This window comes from Manduca sexta, chromosome 4 (assembly GCF_014839805.1).
Source record: "Manduca sexta isolate Smith_Timp_Sample1 chromosome 4, JHU_Msex_v1.0, whole genome shotgun sequence".
Taxonomy (NCBI): Eukaryota; Metazoa; Arthropoda; class Insecta; order Lepidoptera; family Sphingidae; genus Manduca; species Manduca sexta.
Genome location: NC_051118.1, coordinates 875,602 through 894,813, shown reverse-complemented (window position 1 = coordinate 894,813; position 19,212 = coordinate 875,602). Strand labels below are relative to the sequence as shown.

General features: G+C 36.3%; 1 protein-coding gene across 3 annotated transcripts in view; it reads left to right on the top strand.

Moving 5' to 3' along the window:
* LOC115448777 (oxidative stress-induced growth inhibitor 1) overlaps nt 1–19,212 on the top strand; it is a 65,946-nt gene that overhangs the window by 31,200 nt on the left and 15,534 nt on the right. For 2 of the 3 annotated variants that reach the window (XM_037440582.1, XM_037440586.1), the window contains exons 2-4: nt 10,399–10,786; nt 13,667–13,772; nt 14,510–14,609. In XM_037440582.1, coding sequence (XP_037296479.1) covers nt 10,714–10,786; nt 13,667–13,772; nt 14,510–14,609 — 279 coding nt within the window. In that variant the 5' untranslated portion in view covers nt 10,399–10,713. The remainder of the gene's footprint in view (nt 1–10,398; nt 10,787–13,666; nt 13,773–14,509; nt 14,610–19,212) is intronic. The other variant, XM_037440590.1, reaches the window with a different exon arrangement.

The following is a 19,212-nucleotide window of genomic DNA, read 5'->3' as shown; positions in this document are numbered from 1 at the left end:
TTACGCCGCTAAAAATGTTATTAAACTCTAGTAAAAAGATATGTGAAATCTCGCAAAATCTAAAGATATGTATTGTATTTCAAATTCGATAACATGTGCCTTGATATTCAATGTTTAGACTGCCATAATGCCTTATCAGATACGGATATCTTATTAATAATATACGTTCGTTTGTGACGATGATTGTTATTAATGAACACAAATGTGTTTTTTATTGAATATGTAGGTTGAGAGTCTGGAAAAGTTTTTGATTTGCCTTAGAACCACGAAGTCACTTGTTTCGTTTTTTGGATTTGATGATGGAGATTTAAGTCATAATTCATGGAACATGGGTTTTTCACTTTGCGCCAGCATTTTCATGGTTTTCACTGGGGTTGCGAGGCTGATTGTTTTTAGCAAAAAAGTGCAACTAGTGAAAGTTTAGTTGCAGTAAAAAAGTCTTGAACTTTTTTAAAAAGAGGACATTTAATCGTTCAAGTCGAAGGTTACTAAGGGTTCAGAAGAATATTTGTGACTCGAGAGCTGTGAAAGATCGCAGAACGTGCGTAGGGGTGGTTCGGATGCCCCAGGAGGTGCTCTGTCTCTGGACCTCCGCTTCACGCTGCTTTCCGGGACATCCTGTATAAGCTAATTAAGTAATAATTAAATATTCTCATGTACCTTGACTTATCATCAGCGTAACTATGTTCGCTTACGTGATGAATAAAGCATTTTATTTTATTTTATTTTTTAAAATGCGGTGTAATTTGGATGTTTGACACCCAAACACAAGGCCTGGATAAAAATTCAATTGGTACATATTATGGAACAAAGTCCCCCGCGGCATCTATCTGCGTGGACGCGATATACTCAAAAAGTAACGGATTTAGATGAATTTTGGTATGGAGATAGATTGAGACCCCGGGAAAGATATAGGCTACTCTTTATCGCGGGACTTTTATCCCGGAAAAACATTCTCGCGGGCAAAACCGCAAGCCAAAGCGAGTATTTATAACCCGAAAAAGTAGAGTGCAAAATTAACATATAAGCAATTTACTAACCCGAAAAAGTGTAATAGATCTTTTATTACGAGAAATTGTGGGCGGATTCGCGAGCAAAAGCTAATAGGAAAACCGAAGATGCATTATGTATACAGACGTATATATGTATACATATATACCGACATATTTGCTATGTTTAATATTTTTCACAACTAGACACGAGCAAGAGTTTTGGCAACGTATCCAGAGGAATACTAATTATGTTTTTTAGAATCGCTGTTCTACATGACTCATTCGGTTTTCAGGGAAGTGTTTTTACGTTTGTCGAAAGCGGAATTTAAGTCATTTTAGGGACAGTCTAACAGCCACTATCTTCATGAATAGTTAGTCACGTCCTAAATTAGGCTAAAGTAATAGTAACCTGATGTAAAGTATTAAAGCGTTTCGGCAAAAAAAATCGATACGCAACCATATTTTTTGAAGTTGTCTATGCTAAATATATCACACATATAGAATAAAAAATATATATTATCATATTTCTGTAATATGTTATTTATTTTCGTTGTTTCAATTTTTTTATAAAGATGTTTCGTTAGTTTCATAGCAATATTGCTCTAAAATGTTTGATTACGTGCAATTCCTAAAACATACAATTTGAATTTTAACCAACACTGTTTGATAGATAATGTTTTAAGGCAAATATTGGTCGTTTAAAATCTTCGAAAATATTTAAAATTTATTTTTAAATTAATTATTTGTTGATCTGAATATTCTCGCTCGTATTGCGCGCAGTCAAGTATGGCACGAATTGCTCAAGGCTGTTGTCTCAGAGAGGAACCTTAATCAAATATCGCAGGTGTAATAGTATTTATACAATATGTTAACTTAACGTTATCATTAATCGAGTGTATTTTAATTAATTTTATTCGAAATACTACATTTGTTATCCTGATAACAAAATAAACTATGTAAATATCTTTTAATATTTTATCCAAATACTAGATTTTGCTGGCAGTTTCGCTCGCGTGGAGTTTTCCGGGATAAAAGTCCCGCTATATATTTTCCCGGGAAGGAAAGAAAGCCTATAATCTTTCCAGGGTCTTAAACTACCTCCATACCAAATTTCATAAAAATCCGTTCAGTAAATTTTGAGAAAATCAATAACAGACAGACAGAAAAGGGGACTTCGTTTTATAATATATATAGGTTATTAATTAAGGTATCCTCCTACCAGAAAATTCGAGAATATTATGTTTTCGAAATTAAAGATTTATCGCCACGGAAGATAAATTACGAAGGTTATTTTAATATGCATTTAAATAATCTCCATATTATAATGGGGAACCCTTGATTTATTAATGATGTGGTTGGAAAACCCGATTTCAAGTTGGTCATGATTTGCTCTAATGAATAATGAAATAGTTTGTGGTAATAAGGACAAGGCAACGAGCAAAGTGACTTCATTGCACCTTATGGTTAGTGGAGTGGCGCCCAAATAGAATGTCTACTGCTGAGAGACGATAGTCCCTAGTTAGTCGACACTCTTATGCATGTTCAGAATAGGTAATACACAGGTGATACCGAAACGCGATTTGCTTGGGCCATTTCTCTTTACATCTTGTGTACGGTGGTTGCAACGACTGCCTTGATGGCGTACACGATATACACGATACCAATACGAATACCACGTTGTGGTCCTGGGTTTGGATCCTGGATCGGGCCACAAATAATTGTGACTCGGTTTTTATAGTATTAGTATTAGTGCACAGTCGCAGCTCGGAGTCAGCAAGTTGGTGTGATACCCCCGTGCTTCGAAAAGCAGGTAAAACCGTTGGTTCTGCGCCTGATCTCCCTCCGGTCATGTTGGTATGTCGTCTCATCGAATTATGAGAGTGAAGGAATAGAGAGTGAATCTGTGTATTGCGCGCACACTTGTGCACTATAATATCTGCGTTCTTGGCGGATCTCCGTTGAGATTGGCAGTCGTGGCCGAAATTCGGTTAGGAAGGAATCAATCAATCACGGTGGTCGCTATTCGGGCAGGTACAAGAATCCTTCTAGATATTAGAAAAATGTTAATTATTATGAATACGGGTCGTATATCTTACGCGACACAGAAGATGACAAAATGATCTCAATAATATACTGGATATAATTCTACTGATATAACTTTCATTTTATATCCTTTGATAACAATTTCAGACGTTATATCCTAAATTGAGAAATGTGCTATCATTTTTGTCTAATTCTATCGTGTAGGCGGTGCGATAGTTTAGTAATATCTTATAAGGATGTTGACGTTCTTAATAAAAAAATATAAATAATAGCAATGTTTGATTGTTTGTTCTGGCATTCATTCATCATCATTTCAGCCGGGAATCGTCCACTGCTGGACATAGGCCTCCCCCATTGAGCGCCACAGGGACCGGTTCTGGGCCGCAATCATCCAACTTCAACAAGATTCTGGCATTCGTTCGATCTAGTTTAAATTTTGTATTGTTTTTACTTGTGTGAAATTGTGAAATATTGTGACATGTTGTGACATGTGACGTTGCACAATGTTGAACATAGATTAATCAATTTGATAATGATAAAAATAGGCAAAAATAATTTATGACAAATAAAGTGTTTTATTATTTTGTATTTGATTTGTAAAGATTGCAAGTTTGTTTGTAGGGAATGCTCTTCGGAACTAAAATTGTAACTATTTTATCTTGGTTATATTTATAACCATTTTATTTTGGTTTAATGGTTATTATTACGGGAAGTTTATCGCAGAGCAGAATCGGGTTTTAAACCTACCTTAAAATTATTTTTTTTGCATTATAGCAATGTTAATATTGTAGTCAACCTTGGCATTTATGTACGAATTTAGGCAAGGACTATGACCACTGGAATTGTGAATTATTATAAAACAAATACATGCATAATATTACGAAAGGTTTTTGATGTTTTTTACAATCGAATGCGAGACGGGTATGCCGTTCGCCTTATAGTGAACGACACGGCCCACAGGAATACCATACTGAACTACAAAGCACTTCGTGGTACTCCACTGCGCTCGTTACCATGAGAAATAATTAATCATAACAGCCAGTGATTACGCTGAAGTCCTTCAAACAAAACAGTGAATAGTAGGGTAGAAATAGACATTGCAGTAGTGGTGTTATTAAAAGACTCTATGAAGTTTTACCCGACTTTAGAATAGACATCAACTCATTATAGTCATAATATGTAAAATTAGACCAAGATCTTGACATTTGACTTGATAATAATTCTAGTCATATACTACCCATTGATGAACACGGGCCCTTTTACTACTGAGAGGGTTAAGGTTTTGATCCACCACGCTGGCCTAGTACGGTTTGACAGACTTCGCATACCTTCGAAATACCTTGGAGAATTCTTAGGTGTGCAGGTTACATCACGATGTTTCCCTCCACCGTTAAAGCAAGCGATAATTCACAAAGAATACACACAAATTTTTTAGAAAATTTGAGGTGTGGGCCCGTTTCCCTTCACCGTTGAAGCGAATTATAATTGATAAATAATGCACACGTTCCGTCAAAGTCAGCGGTCTTTGGTTTTGAACTTTCGGATATTCGTCTCGGCAGTCCACTCCATTTCCAAATACATGATGATGATGATGATGATAAATATTATGCACGCTATATCTACTTTTACCAGTACAATTCAAAACAAAATCTTCAAGTGAAACCTATAAAGTTGCACTTTAAAAAAACATCAAAGCTACTCCGCCCTATAGACTGAACTTGCTTCAGTCCCCTTTATAAATGGTTATTTTTAGACCAGACGAGACCACGGGCGCGACCGTGATTCTGTTCCAAGGTGTTTTTGGTGATTTTAATCGTTTCCGAGTAAAAGTAGGCCGTTGGACTGCTAAATATAACCATAAAGTATAGTTTAATAATTACTAGATGTTGCACACAGTTTCACTCGCTTGAAAAGGCTTTTCTACGACAACAATTCCTAAAAAAAAACAACTGATAACATGATTGCCCCTCGTCAGTCGACATAATTATGCCGGCCTGTTAGAACCGGATATACACAGGCTGATCCCAGAACGCGACACACGTGAGCGACTATGGCGGGTTTTAACACCTTGTGTACGGTGGTCACTATCCGGGCGGATATAAATTATATCCTACCACCAGCAAAGTATGCAAAGCAAAGTTGGTGTTGTTGTACTTATGTATATGAAAAATAACTAATATTTCCATCTTAATAAACTTTACCACTTCTGTATATTATATTATAGGTTCTTTTAATAACATTGGAATAGTAGTATTTTATATAAAAAAAAAATATCATTAATTTGTAAATGTTTCCTTATGTTATAAGAAGTTATTTCTTTTATCTATATACTATTATATAAAGCTGAAGAGTTTGTTTGTTTGTTTGTTTGTTTGAACGCGCTAATCTCAGGAACTACCGGCTCAAACTGAAAAATTCTTTTTGTGTTGGATAGCCCTTTGTTCGTGGAGTGCTATAGGCTATATATCATCACGCTATAACCAATAGGAGCGGAGCAGTGATGGCTTATCTCAGGAACTACCGGTTCGAACTGAAAAAATCTTTTTGTGTTGGATAGCCCTCTGTTCGTGGAGTGCTATAGGCTGTATATCATCACGCTATAACCAATAGGAGCGGAGCAGTGATGGCTTATCTCAGGAACTACCGGTTCGAACTGAAAAAATCTTTTTGTGTCTAATAGTCCTTTATTTGTGGACTGCTATAGGCTATATATCATCACGCTATGACCAATAGGAGCGGAACAGTAATGGCTAATCTCAGGAATTACCGGTTGGAACTGAAAAAATATTTTTGTGTTGGATAGCCCTTTGTGGGTGGAGTGCTATAGGCTATATATCATCACGCTTTGACCAAAAGGAGCGAGGCAGTAATGGCTTATCTCAGGAACTATCAGTTCGAACAGAAAAAATCTTTTTCGTTGGATAGCCCTTTGTTCCTGGAGTGCTATATGCTATATATCATCACGCTATGACCAATAAGAGCGGAGCAATAATGAAATATGTTGCAAAAACGGGGAAAATTTCTTAGTTTTGAGAGCTTCCGTTGCGTGCGCTACGTAAACGGTTAAAGTTATGACACAATAATGTATGACGAGATTGTTCCTCTTAAAAAGTTCTACAAAAATATATTATAAAACAAAGTCCCCCGCTGCATCTGTCTGCCTTAACGTGTTAAACTCAAAAACTACCTAACGTATTTAGATGAAATTTGGTATGGAGACAGTTTGAGACCCTGGGAAGAACATAAGCTCCCGGGAAAATATATAGCGTGACTTTTATAACGGAAAACTTTAGCCCGAAAAACTTTATAACGCGAGCGGAGCCGTGGGCAAAAGCTAGTATTACTATAAGAGACTATTCATTTTGTAAATTTATTTATTGTATTAATTTACAAAACTTAATTTTTGCACGCAATCTGGCAGAATGTATCGGAACTTATAAATTATATTACCGTCCTATGTTTTGTACCTACATTCAATGCAAATAAAAGATTATGATTATTTTTATTATTATGATAGTAATTATAATGACCCCCAACATCCAAAGTACAACAAACATCTCATTATTAAATTATTTATACGGATGATTTAAAACATGTTCTAATTTTTAGTCGCCATGCGGTAGATACAGATGACCGTATGACCCTACTCTTAACACGCTGTACGCAGCAAGAGGATCAATTGATAGGTCAAAGCTCCCCGCCGTTACATATCATGCCTCTATCAGCTGATTTATTGAATGACCTTAATGTTTGAATACATTGTTGCTTGCATTGGACTCTCAATGTATATTGACTTAGAATTTCTTTATTGAAATGAGAGTCAGTTACTGCTTTTTGTAGAATTTTAGGTTTTGAATTTTGATGCTTGTCTTTATTTAGATTAATATTAGGATTTTTTTTCTTAATCATCATATTTAAACCTATTTATTTGCTACTTATTTGTTTATAGAATTTAAATATTTATTTTCTTGGTAGTGAAATGTTTTGTCCCTGGTGTAAAGTCCACTTATTTGAATAAGATCTCAACCCGCGTATTACTTTTGGCCAAATTCTTTGTATTGTGGAAACCCTTACGACTTTGCCTATAGTTGTTACTCTAAGAAATAGCTGTAAGGGATACAATGCAGTTGTCCAGTACTTTGGAATTTAAAGTGTTACTCTTCATGGAAAGCTGAGTGACTAGCTCGTTTTGGTTTTCAAAACAACCTTCGGATCAGCGGAACAAATTGCAGAACTTTCTCAAGCGATTTTTAACCTTTAATTAATAACGGCAAGGTCCTTCTTTGAATTTTGTACCTTGCAGGTCTTGTGGCGTGTTGACTGTGTACAGAATTATTGAATTATTGCCGCTTGTGCAAACTCCTTTGAACGATATTGCGCAATATATTACAGTATGAAGTTAGACACAAGTCTAATTTTCATTTTGTATAAAACGTAGTAGCGTGTAGCGTAGTTACTACATCGTAGCTTATTGAGCGACTCGTAGCACACTGAGTTCTTCGTAGCTTGATAGGTTTTTGGATCGTAGCAGCCAGTTACTCAAAACTCAAGTTATCTTTGTATCTCGAACTACAAAAAATTCTAATATAAATTGACTTATTTTGTGATTTTGCTGTTAATGAATATGTAAATAATAATGGGGCTTAAATCGCATTGTTGACCGGCCGAGAAGGTACCGCCAAAAATTATGTGGTATTAAATTGTTACGTGAATATGACAGTGTGCTCTTACCCTAACGTTACTAATTAAGAATTGATAAAATATATTTAACTATTTTTATAGTTGTTATGTTAATTTTAATATCTACCAAATATACCAGTAATAATAAATAGTCGTAGGCAAGGCATTAACAGTTGAATATAAATTCACTATTTTTGTTAATTGATAAAATTGGTTTTTAAAAATGACAAATAAATAAATTTGAATAGATTATTATTCATACAAACAGTTGACTGTTCTATGTTGAGGAGTGCCTTCTTCTACACTTAGACCGTAGTAGGTCTGATCGTTGTGGTCACTTCAGAAAAACAGATGCCTGTATGAAATATTATCAAAAAAAGTGCTTAGATAAGTCAAAACAACATATCATTAACAACATGCCTATGTAAAAAAAAATTGAATCTCAAACGGGTCTAAACGAATGCCAGCGACCGGTCGTGTGAACTAAATTTCTTAGACACAGAAAAGAAGTGTCGACCCCACGTTGGGGTCGGAAATACACAAAACAGTATTTAATGTCTTAGTACTTAATCTTTGTCTTTTTATAATCCCAACCTAGATTATAAATAGACATCCGCATAACAATATATTATTACACAGTTTGCTAGAATATTCTTTAAGTTATAAATGCACGCCGTGGTACGAAACTGCGCAATAACTTTATATAATTATACATTATCAGCAGTTTTGTTTTAATAAGTCGTATATACACGCCTTGTCTACGGAGGGGTAGACAGAATAGCTGGCGAACTTGCGAGGACATTTAAAGATGATGTAGGCTAGTTAACTAAAGTGTTAATTTTTTAGACCATTTTTTATGTAAATTAATTATTTAAAGAGACGCAGAATAATACACTGATTCCAAATAAATACATAAAATAGTAAAAAAATTACACTACATACATCGAAATTAAATTACTTACATCGAATATTAGTTTCAAGTACACAAATAATGCGAACTCAGAACGAAGCTATTGCAAGTCCAACTTTGTTGCTATAACAAGTAAATATATTAGTATTCCTCAACCAACTAGGCCAGCGTGATGGACTGAGACCTAAACCTTCTCAATAGTAGAGGTGGCTCATCCCATAGTAGGAGAGCATTAGTTTGAACTGCAAAGCTCTTAAACCCTCTAGGCTTTGCTTCTATAATCCGTCTACCTAGTAACAATAGCAGTGGCAAAAGGTCCATTTAACCAGATTCCTATTGGCTTCCTTTTCGTTATTTATGTAGAATAGTAATTATCATTAGAACGATTTACAGACCGAATTTATGTATAACTAGGTTTTGCTCGCGGCTTCGCCCGCGTATAGAAGTTATCCGGGATAATTTTTATTTCCGACTTATTTGATATGTATCGTTACATTATGACCAAATTACACAAAATCATTATAAACTGTAGCCCTTGTGTTATTCTGATGTATAACCAATATTACTGTAAAATTTCATCCAAATCCGTTCAATAATTTTTGCGTGAAAAAAGAACAAACATACATACATCCTCACAAACTTTCGCATTTATAATATTAGTAGGATATTAGATATATGTTGTCGGGTTCCTTTGCGGAAAATGTTATTCTTCGCCACTGAACAGTGTGTGTTGGTAGTCCGCTATCGACGGGTCGCGGGTTCGTTGCTATGCCAGAAATACGTAAATAATTAGCATACTCTAGTCACCACACCGGTTTCATTTGCTCGTGATAATTTATTTTTAAAGCGTGCCAGTTTTATCTATAGTAATCTAGAGAATGAGGGTGTTTGTACGTTTGCCGGGTTGACATTTTGTTGACAAATATGGCTATGTAAATATCGATGAAGTTTTCATGTGTTATTTTGATGCATTTTTTTAACTTTGTTGATGGTTCATTGTTGAAAATATACTAAACATATTATACTATATGTGTAATAAAAGTCATAAATTGTTAATTTATGAACAATTTTCGCGAACATCCACATTTTGAATGATTACGAATAGTGTGACGACTTCAGGACGTAACAATCTAGACCAATTAAATTTTTATTCGATTACCTAAGCAGGCTAATGTTTATACGGCAGCTTTTAATGAAATATTTACCTTATATGTAAATCTATATTCTACCGCGTTTGTACGAGTCCAGAGTAAACAAAGAGTAACTTATTAGCAGACAGGAGGAGGCGCGGCGCGGCTGTGTATGTGTGACGCGCCCATTTGTGAAATATAAGATTAACTGGTATCGTACGATCGCCGTGACCTTCGCGCGAGTTTATTGTAATTTATGTGATACGAGTTTTTGCTTTCGGCGTCGCCCGTGTGACAGTTTTACGGGATAATAAGTAGCCTATGTCCTTCCCAGGGTTTTAAGCTATCTTCGTTTCAAATTTGATCGAAATCGGCTGGGAAGTTTTGGAGTTTATCGTCTTCAGTCAGACAGACTGACGCGGCGGGGGACTTTGTTTTCTAATTTATTAACATACAAATACATAATATTATAGATACTATTTATATTACGAACATTATTGTGATGGTATACTTGAATAAATTATACGGTCGATATATTATTATGATCTTTCTGAGTGTGAAAAAACTCAAATAAAAAAATAATTTATTCCGTCAACGGATCAATATGTAAACAATAATTCCACGGTCTCTTTACTTGTTTCAGATAAGCACCGACCCATAGAGAAGTCATTAGCAAGAAAAAACTGACAACAAAAACGGCGACTACCAATCTCCTTGGTCGGACAAAAAGGAGAAAAAAAAAATAAACCCATCGACAAACCACAGTCCGTAAGACTTTAAACTGCATGTGATATTATTTAAAAAAAGTATTTATTAAAAGTGCATTTAAATTTGAATTTAGAATTCGAAATACTCAACGGCTGTTACTAAACGGGCACAGATTAAAAATATAGCCGGGCATAAAGCAGAGCTGGAACGAAAGAGTTCGTATGATATAGGATCTGATAAAATTAAAAAAATGAAAGACAACGTGAAACCGTGCCAACACAGTCTATCACAGGACGTGATCTACAAAGAAGTTGTTATAATTGGTGAGTACACGTTTGTACGCGTCATTTTTGTTGAAGTAACCAGAGTACTTTATTAATAGATATAGCAGTCAGTCTTTCTTAACATGTTGCAATAGGACAATGCTGATGGTAAATAGATAATTATAAATTTTACCAGCGAGAGACGTTGTTTGATAGTCGCTGGAATTATGCCGTTTTGTTGGATGTAGTAGAAAAATATGTTTTTAAATAGATTCTAGGTTAGCGCAACTAATAATAAAATTTGTTGCAATAAATTCGCTTGTTAACAACGCGTACATAGTTGATCTCTAACTCTTGCAAATTAATGATGATATAAAAATGACAAAGCATGTATATACAGGGTCACTTTGACATTGCATTACTAAATGAAACCACGTACTTATATTTTTGAAAATAATACTTTACAATAAGTTACTCGAACCGTAGATGTAAAATAAAAAAGTGTGAGTTTCAAACAAAATAAATATCAATAAAAAGTAATTTTAATTTTACGCGCCATAATGCCACTACTACTACTCTAAGAGAATTCGTCGCAGCGACATCACACTATCAGTTACAAATACACACGCACAAGCGATAATTCCACTAAACTATGTACAAAATGGTCAAAAATTTTGAAAATTTAAACCCGGATTTTTTGGTAATAATATCCGTTATTTATGGATGATTTTTGGCATTATTTTAGCAGACGCAAAGACGAGTATGTGATTTAATTTAATAACGCAATGTCAAAATGACCCCTGTATACTAACTTACGTGTGTTTTTTGTACGCTTAGCTGGTTGACATGAAAAACTAAATTATTACCCAAGGGCACATAAATAACATCCAAAACACGACACAAAAAAGTTTATAATTTTGCACAAATTGCTGGTGTGCAGCAACCCTAGTTTTACCAAGTGGGAATATTATTTTTAAGTGACAACCCTATTTACTAAAATGTTCATGGCATACAATGAACAACTGGATATATCAGATGCTGTAATGGCATCTCGTATATTATGTCGAGCCGGCCGGCGTACGATGAGACCTTTGTCATTAGACGGGTCGACTGACAAGGCGCCGCGGGTTCGATTCCCGACACCGGTCGACTTTACAACAATTTATTAATTTACATTAATTATGTTGGGAAAGAAACTGATGTTCATGAAATAAATATCATGTGAAAAAAAACACAATGATATTAATACAGTCATGTTCAGATGAAAAGCGGTATTTAGCTTTATAGCTAGTTTTTGCTTCCGCGGTCCGTAAATAACTTTTGCGGGATAAAAGTAGCCTATGGCACTCAGCGCGTTCAAACAAACTCCCTAACTTTATATATTAAGTATAGATATATAACAACTAGATTTTCTTGTGTGTGTTTAAAGTGGATGTGAAGCAAGACCCAGAAGAAACACTCCACGCGATTCAATAACATTTTTTTTGTAAGGAAATAAAAAAAATGCTTGTCATTAAAATTACACAAGACTTGGCAGCGTATTATAAGGTTGAAATTATAAGAATTATTGTAGCCCCTATGATATTGTCTGAATACACACACACTCACGCTATTTATCCAAGAAGGGGTAGGCAAAAGCGCCACTGAAACACTGACTTTCCGTCGAGAGTATTCCGTCTCATGATATGACAGGGGGCGGTACTATATCGGGCACAAATTCCAGACTCCAGCCTAATACTGAGTCTAAAACCCCACATCGCTGCCCGTCACATGGTTGAACCCGAGACATCAGCACCGCAGTCATACCTTAATACAATTATACCACTTAGACAATCTGAGTTACAATATCGACCAGACATATCGAATAGTACATAATAGCCACCAATGATGACATGCAGATGTCTCGTGCGATGTAAATAATAGTAGTTGTGGTTGCTCCCATTTATTATGTCGCCGCGACAATAGTTATTAAAATACGAACATCTAAACGCCAAAATGGATCATATAAAGATGCAACGGATAGCAGTTTAGCCGGATACCAGGTACCAGATATCCGTCCAACCTCGTAGCCAGATAGCCGGATATCTAAGCACTTGAAATAGATTACTCATGATAGTGGTGTTAACATGGTGAAGAGTGTCCGTTTAGCTGAATATGATTCTGCTAGATATATTATACATACGCTTCAAGCTATATGTGAGTCAAAGTCCAGGCTGAAGTGACAACAATGGTTGCTGTAAGACGACCTATGACGCACCACCATATCCTACCACCAACAATACCCATCATTAACGCACTATGTGTTAATGATGGGTATTGTTGGTGGTAGGATATATTTTATATCCGCCTGGATAGCGACCACCGAACAAGGTGTTAATACTCGCCATAGTGGCCCACGTGAGTGTCGCGTTCTGGAATCAGCCAGTGTATATCCGGTTCTAACAGATCGGCATAATTGTGTCGACTGCCCAGGGGTAAACGTCTCTCGTCAGTCAACAATCTATTACACTCCACTGTACTTACCACCAGGGGCAGAAGTGGGGCCACTTTGTTGTGCCCGTATCAAAAATAACCCAAATAAATGTTTTTCTTTTTTATAGACAAGGCAAAGAGACCCTTCTGTACCTGATGGTAAGTGGAGTGGGTCTAGATGGAATGTCGACTGACGAGCGATAATTATTTACTATAGAGATTTTAACACCTTGTGTATCAAATATACTAAAACTACCAATACGATTAAATAATAATGATGGGCATTTTGATTTCTTATGTTTACGTGAATGTTGAAGTAAAACAATTTTTCGGATTTTACCTGTTTTTATATTATATAAAATATTGTTTTATATTGTTTTTATATATAAAATCCGCAAAACAGTTTAATTTCGATGGGCATTTTATGAAAATGTTTGATTATTTACCAGAATGTTCTATTGTCTTCAGGCAACGGCCCCAGCGGCATGGTGACATCATTCATGCTGGCAGGCAACGTGCCATACCTCAAACAGATACCTGATGACCTGCCCATAGACGAAATGTTAAAAGCCAGGTGAGAACTATTCCTTATTCAGACCACGGAAGACTCTTTCAGACTAGACTTGCTGATATTTTGCATATTGATACTTGAGATTTGGTGTTAAAGACTATTTTTCAAAGTGAAATAGTCTCTTTTATTACAAAAACTTAAGGGGGTTTTAGTGACATTTTTTTGTTTAGTTCTTGTTATTCAGATCTGTAATTGTCGGGGTATATTTAGAATTGAAGCACCTTATTTAATAAAACCATTTATTTCGAAAATTAATGCGTTCAAAAGATTTAATGGTAAAGATTATTATTTTAAAATTCTAACCTAACCTAACCTAACCGACTATTTCGATAAACCCTCTCTATCTCTTTTGTCAATGGATAGCAACAATAGACTACACGCACAGCATTACACATTTATCCCCGAAGGGGTATGCAGAAGCGCAACCAGGGCACCTACTTTTCGCCAAGTGTGTTCCGTCCCATGATGTGAGAGGAGGCGAGCCTATCGCCATATCGGTCATAAATTCCGGACTCCGGGATAATACTCCGGGATTCGAACCGAGGACCTCAGAGCGCTGCCGTACAGAGCATGCAGTACAAATGCGCCATGGAGACAGTCACAATAAATAGATCAATTAGAATAAAATCATTGTAACAAATAACTTATTTTGATTAGCTTATTATCGGGTTTGGATCGAAGATTACGATTGGAATCGTTTTTGACATGATTTTCGAAAACGAATGTCTCGATCGTTTCAGATTGTCAAATCTGACCCCCGGACAGAGCCTGTACGAGGCTGACCTGATGGAGCTGGCTGAAGGTCTGGAGGGAAGGTGTCAGAATCCCATACCGCTGCTGGTAAGCATCACCATCATTTCCATTAACTTCTACAGGTACAATTTATATATCACGCCTTTGTCCTCGATAGAGTAGGCAGAGATGCAACTAGGGCACTTTATTCCAGCTTATCGCCATATCGCCAAATTCCAGATAACGTGTTGATACTGAGATGAAAAATCCAATATCACTGTGCCCGACTCGGGATTCGAACGCGGGACTTCAGCGGTATCATACCGCACACGCAATACAATTACGCTACCGAAGCCTGCAGATACAATTTATAGTATTGGTTAAGGATGTGTTGGTTTTTGAGACGGTAGTAATAGTCAGGGACATATATTCTGTACAAAAAGTTCTGCAGAATTATATGTCGTGTCGGACTACTTTTCGGGAAATTACACATTTCGACAACGTCCTATACTTAGTCTGGCCATAAATACTGTTACACTTAATTATAAAAAAATATTACATTTGAATTTCGAATCTGTCATTTTTATACGATTGTTCATTGTGTTTTCTCATTTTGGCGCCAATACATTGTAAAATATTTTGCGATATTAAAATGGTGTGGGGTGATAAAGAGAACCGAATCGCTGTGATAGCATTACACAAAGTAGGTATGGAGCCAAATGCAATTTTTAAAACTCTCCATACACTTGGTATTAGTAAAATGTTTGTGTACCGGGCTATTAATAGGTACAATGAGACCTCCTCTGTTTGTGACAGAAAAGATCTGGCCGTCCACGTAGTGTTCGTACGAAAAAGGTGGTCAAAGCAGTAAGGGAAAGAATTCGAAGAAATCCTGTCCGAAAGCAAAAGATTTTATCTCGGGAAATGAAGATAGCACCTAGAACCATGTCGCGTATTTTAAAAGATGACTTAGGACTTGCAGCCTATAAGAGACGCACTGGCCATTTCTTAACTGATAATTTAAAGAAGAATAGGGTGGTAAAATCGAAACAACTACTGAAGCGGTACGCAAAGGGAGGTCACAGAAAAATTTTGTTTACGGATGAGAAAATTTTTACAATTGAGCAACATTTTAACAAACAAAATGACCGTATTTATGCTCAAAGCTCTAAGGAAGCTTCCCAATTAGTCGACAGAGTGCAACGTGGACATTATCCGACTTCAGTGATGGTTTGGTGGGGTGTTAGCTATGAAGGAGTGACTGAGCCATATTTTTGTGAAAAAGGTATCAAAACATCGGCACAAGTGTATCAAGATACCATTCTTGAGAAGGTAGTTAAGCCCCTTAACATCACCATGTTCAATAACCAAGTATGGTCCTTCCAGCAAGACTCGGCGCCGGGTCATAAAGCTCGGTCCACGCAGTCTTGGTTGGAATCGAACGTTTCGGACTTCATCAGAGCTGAAGACTGGCCGTCGTCTAGTCCCGATCTTAATCCGCTGGATTATGATTTGTGGTCAGTTTTAGAGAGTACAGCTTGCTCTAAACGCCATGATAATTTGGAGTCCCTAAAACAATCTATACGATTGGCAGTGAAGAATTTTCCCATGGAAAGAGTGCGTGCTTCTATTGATAACTGGCCTCATCGTTTAAAAGGACTGTATTGCAGCCAATGGAGACCACTTCGAATAAGCTTTTTATATTTTTAATTGTTTTATATTTATGTATTAAACTGACACACTGTAAAAGTAATAAATGTTATTTGCAGTTAACAATTTTCTTTTTTCTTTATTACAATATTTATGGCAAGACTAGGTATAGAAAGAATGCACTAAATTTAACAACCATGTCAATTAAACTCTATAGCGTGAAGAATCCAAACGGTAAAATCTTATAAAAAATCTCACAAAATATTACCCGACATCATAATCGAACGCGAAACCCCCGATAAATATATACAACTGCGCAAAACTTACGTTTCAATAATCGAACCTCGCACGTCACACAACACTTAGCCGTGGCAGTGATACGCGCGCTATTTTCGCTAATAGATATTTCCATAATGATATGGGGATTACATTCTTCGTATTTTTCATTGTAGCATAGTGAATACGTATCGGTTATCTTATCGGGGGACGCGTGGGGGTCACGTGGACCGCGAACGTGGGCCGGACTTGTATGCCTATGGGGGTCATAATTAAAGTTATGCCAAAATATACTAACTAATTTTAAACAACATTTTTGGATTATTTTTCGTTATAGTTTCGTTTTTCTTTGTATAAAAAAATAAACATAATTTTTAGTCTTAGATATAATAAGATCTTAGCGTGTTTTGTTGAACAATAAAGTATAATATTTGGATTGACTGAGCTGTATTAGTCAATTAGTTTTGGATAATTTTTGGGTTGGTACATATAGGCCTAATTGTGAGAAATATTTTGCTACAATAGCGTTTAGGTTTGCTGATGGTAGGATATTTGTATTCGTCCGAATGTCGACCACCGTACACAAGGTGTTAAAACCCGCCATAGTGACCCACGTAAGTGTCGCGTTCCGGGATCAGCCTGTATATATCCAACAGGCCGGCATAATTGTGTCGACTGCCGAGGGGTAGTAATCTCTCGTCAGTAGAAATTCTATTGGACTCCACTCCACTTACCATCTGGTCTAATGGGATCATTTCACTATGGCGGGTTTAAACACCTGGTGTACGGTGGTCGATATCCGGGCGGATAAAATATATCAAAAGATGTACTGAACAATTGATGACAAAAAAGAAAACCCGGAGTTTCTTTCTGCCTTTCTTCTGCGTCATCACTTACGTAGCTAGTGAAAGGCTGGTAGGTTAGCTAGCTTAGGGCTCATGTCCTCGCCGGTGAGGATCGCGACGCGTTATCCTTCTATTTCCCCCTACTTGCTAGCCCGAGCTGGTTACTTCGGTTTGTACCTTTTTATTATAAATTTTATCCCTAATTTAAAATGTCCATAGTTATATAAGTAATTTTAATAGTTGTTTAGAAATAATAATTATTATTCTTATGCTTTGTTTTGACCTATCATAACACTTTGTTCGCCTACGTGATAAATATAGTATTTTATTTATTAATCCTACCACCAGCAAAATATACGTAACGGCTAGCATTTATTCAGAAGTTATGGAACAGGCCCTAAGATTGTCGACAACCACGTGCGTAGACAATTTAACATCGTCTAATAATAAATATGTTACAATGTTACTAACCCGACACTAATATGTAAAATAGTATGCCAAATGAACACATTAGTCTAGATTTAAATATATCACCTGGCAAGATATCATATCGCGGAATATATGTAATTAGTGTGGGTTGAAAGAACTCGAGAACTGTGTTTAGATGTTTTATAATTCTGAATTCAATAATTATAAGTCTAATTCCTTCCTATTTTTGGCTACGGCGGTAAATCTGAACGGAGATCAGCAAGGTAAAAGGAATTATAGTGCACAAGTGTGTGCGCAATACACAGGTGAACTCTGTTCCTTCACTCTTATTGTCCGGTGAGCCGGCAATCCGACATGACCGGAGAGAGATCAGGCGCAGGATCAACGGTTTTACGTGCTTTCCGAGGCACGGGGGTATCACACCGTCAACTTCCTGACTCTGAGCTGCGGCTGAGTAATTTTTAAGATGGAAAAACCTAGACACAATTATTTTTGCACGACCCGGGATTCGAACCCAGGACCTCAGTGCAGTTATCGTACTTTATAGTCTAACGATATATTGAAAGTAAAAAAAAACGTAGTGAAATAAATTCAGAATTTATAATTACGTTTACATTAGCTCTTGGTTACTCGTGCGTTGAATTGAAAACATTTTATGTCTGTTTGATGTTATGTTAATAATTAAATTTGAATTTATAATTTGCGTTTAATATTATTTATACATGTAAAAAAAGAATCATCAATATCGGGTCACAAAGTCCAAAGTTCTGAGGCAAAAAAAACATTAAAAAAATACAGTCGAATTCAGAACCTCCTCCTTTTTTGTAATCGGTTAATAAAATTATTAATTTACTAGTTGGTCGCGATTTCGCCCGGATAAAACCCTTTTCCATAACAATAGAAGCTTTCTGTATTTTTCCAAAATAAATATAAATATGTTAATCTAGAGTATCCAATAGAATGTCGACTGACGAGAGACGATTACTCCTCAGCAGCCGTCACACGCCGGCCTGTTGGAACGGGATATACACAAGCTGATCCCGGAACGCGACTCTTACGTGGACCACTATGGCGGGTTTTAACACCTTGTGTACGGTGGTCGCTATTCGGGCGGATATAAAATATATCCTACCACCAATGACGTTTACAAATAGACGTGTCATAGACTAACAAAACTGCACGTAAAAACTGCGCACTATTTACTATAGTCACATACCTATACAGCCCTAGCGACTCGCATTGATACGGTCCGAGTGAGCCCGAGCCTCGACCGCCCCATCATCGCCCCGCGTCGCCATGACAGTCGAATAAAATGCATTAATTAGTTAAAAAATAAATTAAATAGTGTTTACTTATTACTAACAAATGAAATGAAACGTTTTTTTCATTCACATTTGGAGTATAATTTGTACATCAACTAAAACCACAGGTAGGCATTTTATTTATAAAAATACCAAAAGTTAGTAAGCCGACTAGCCGCGACAGTGGTTGGAGGTTGACTAAGTGAATGT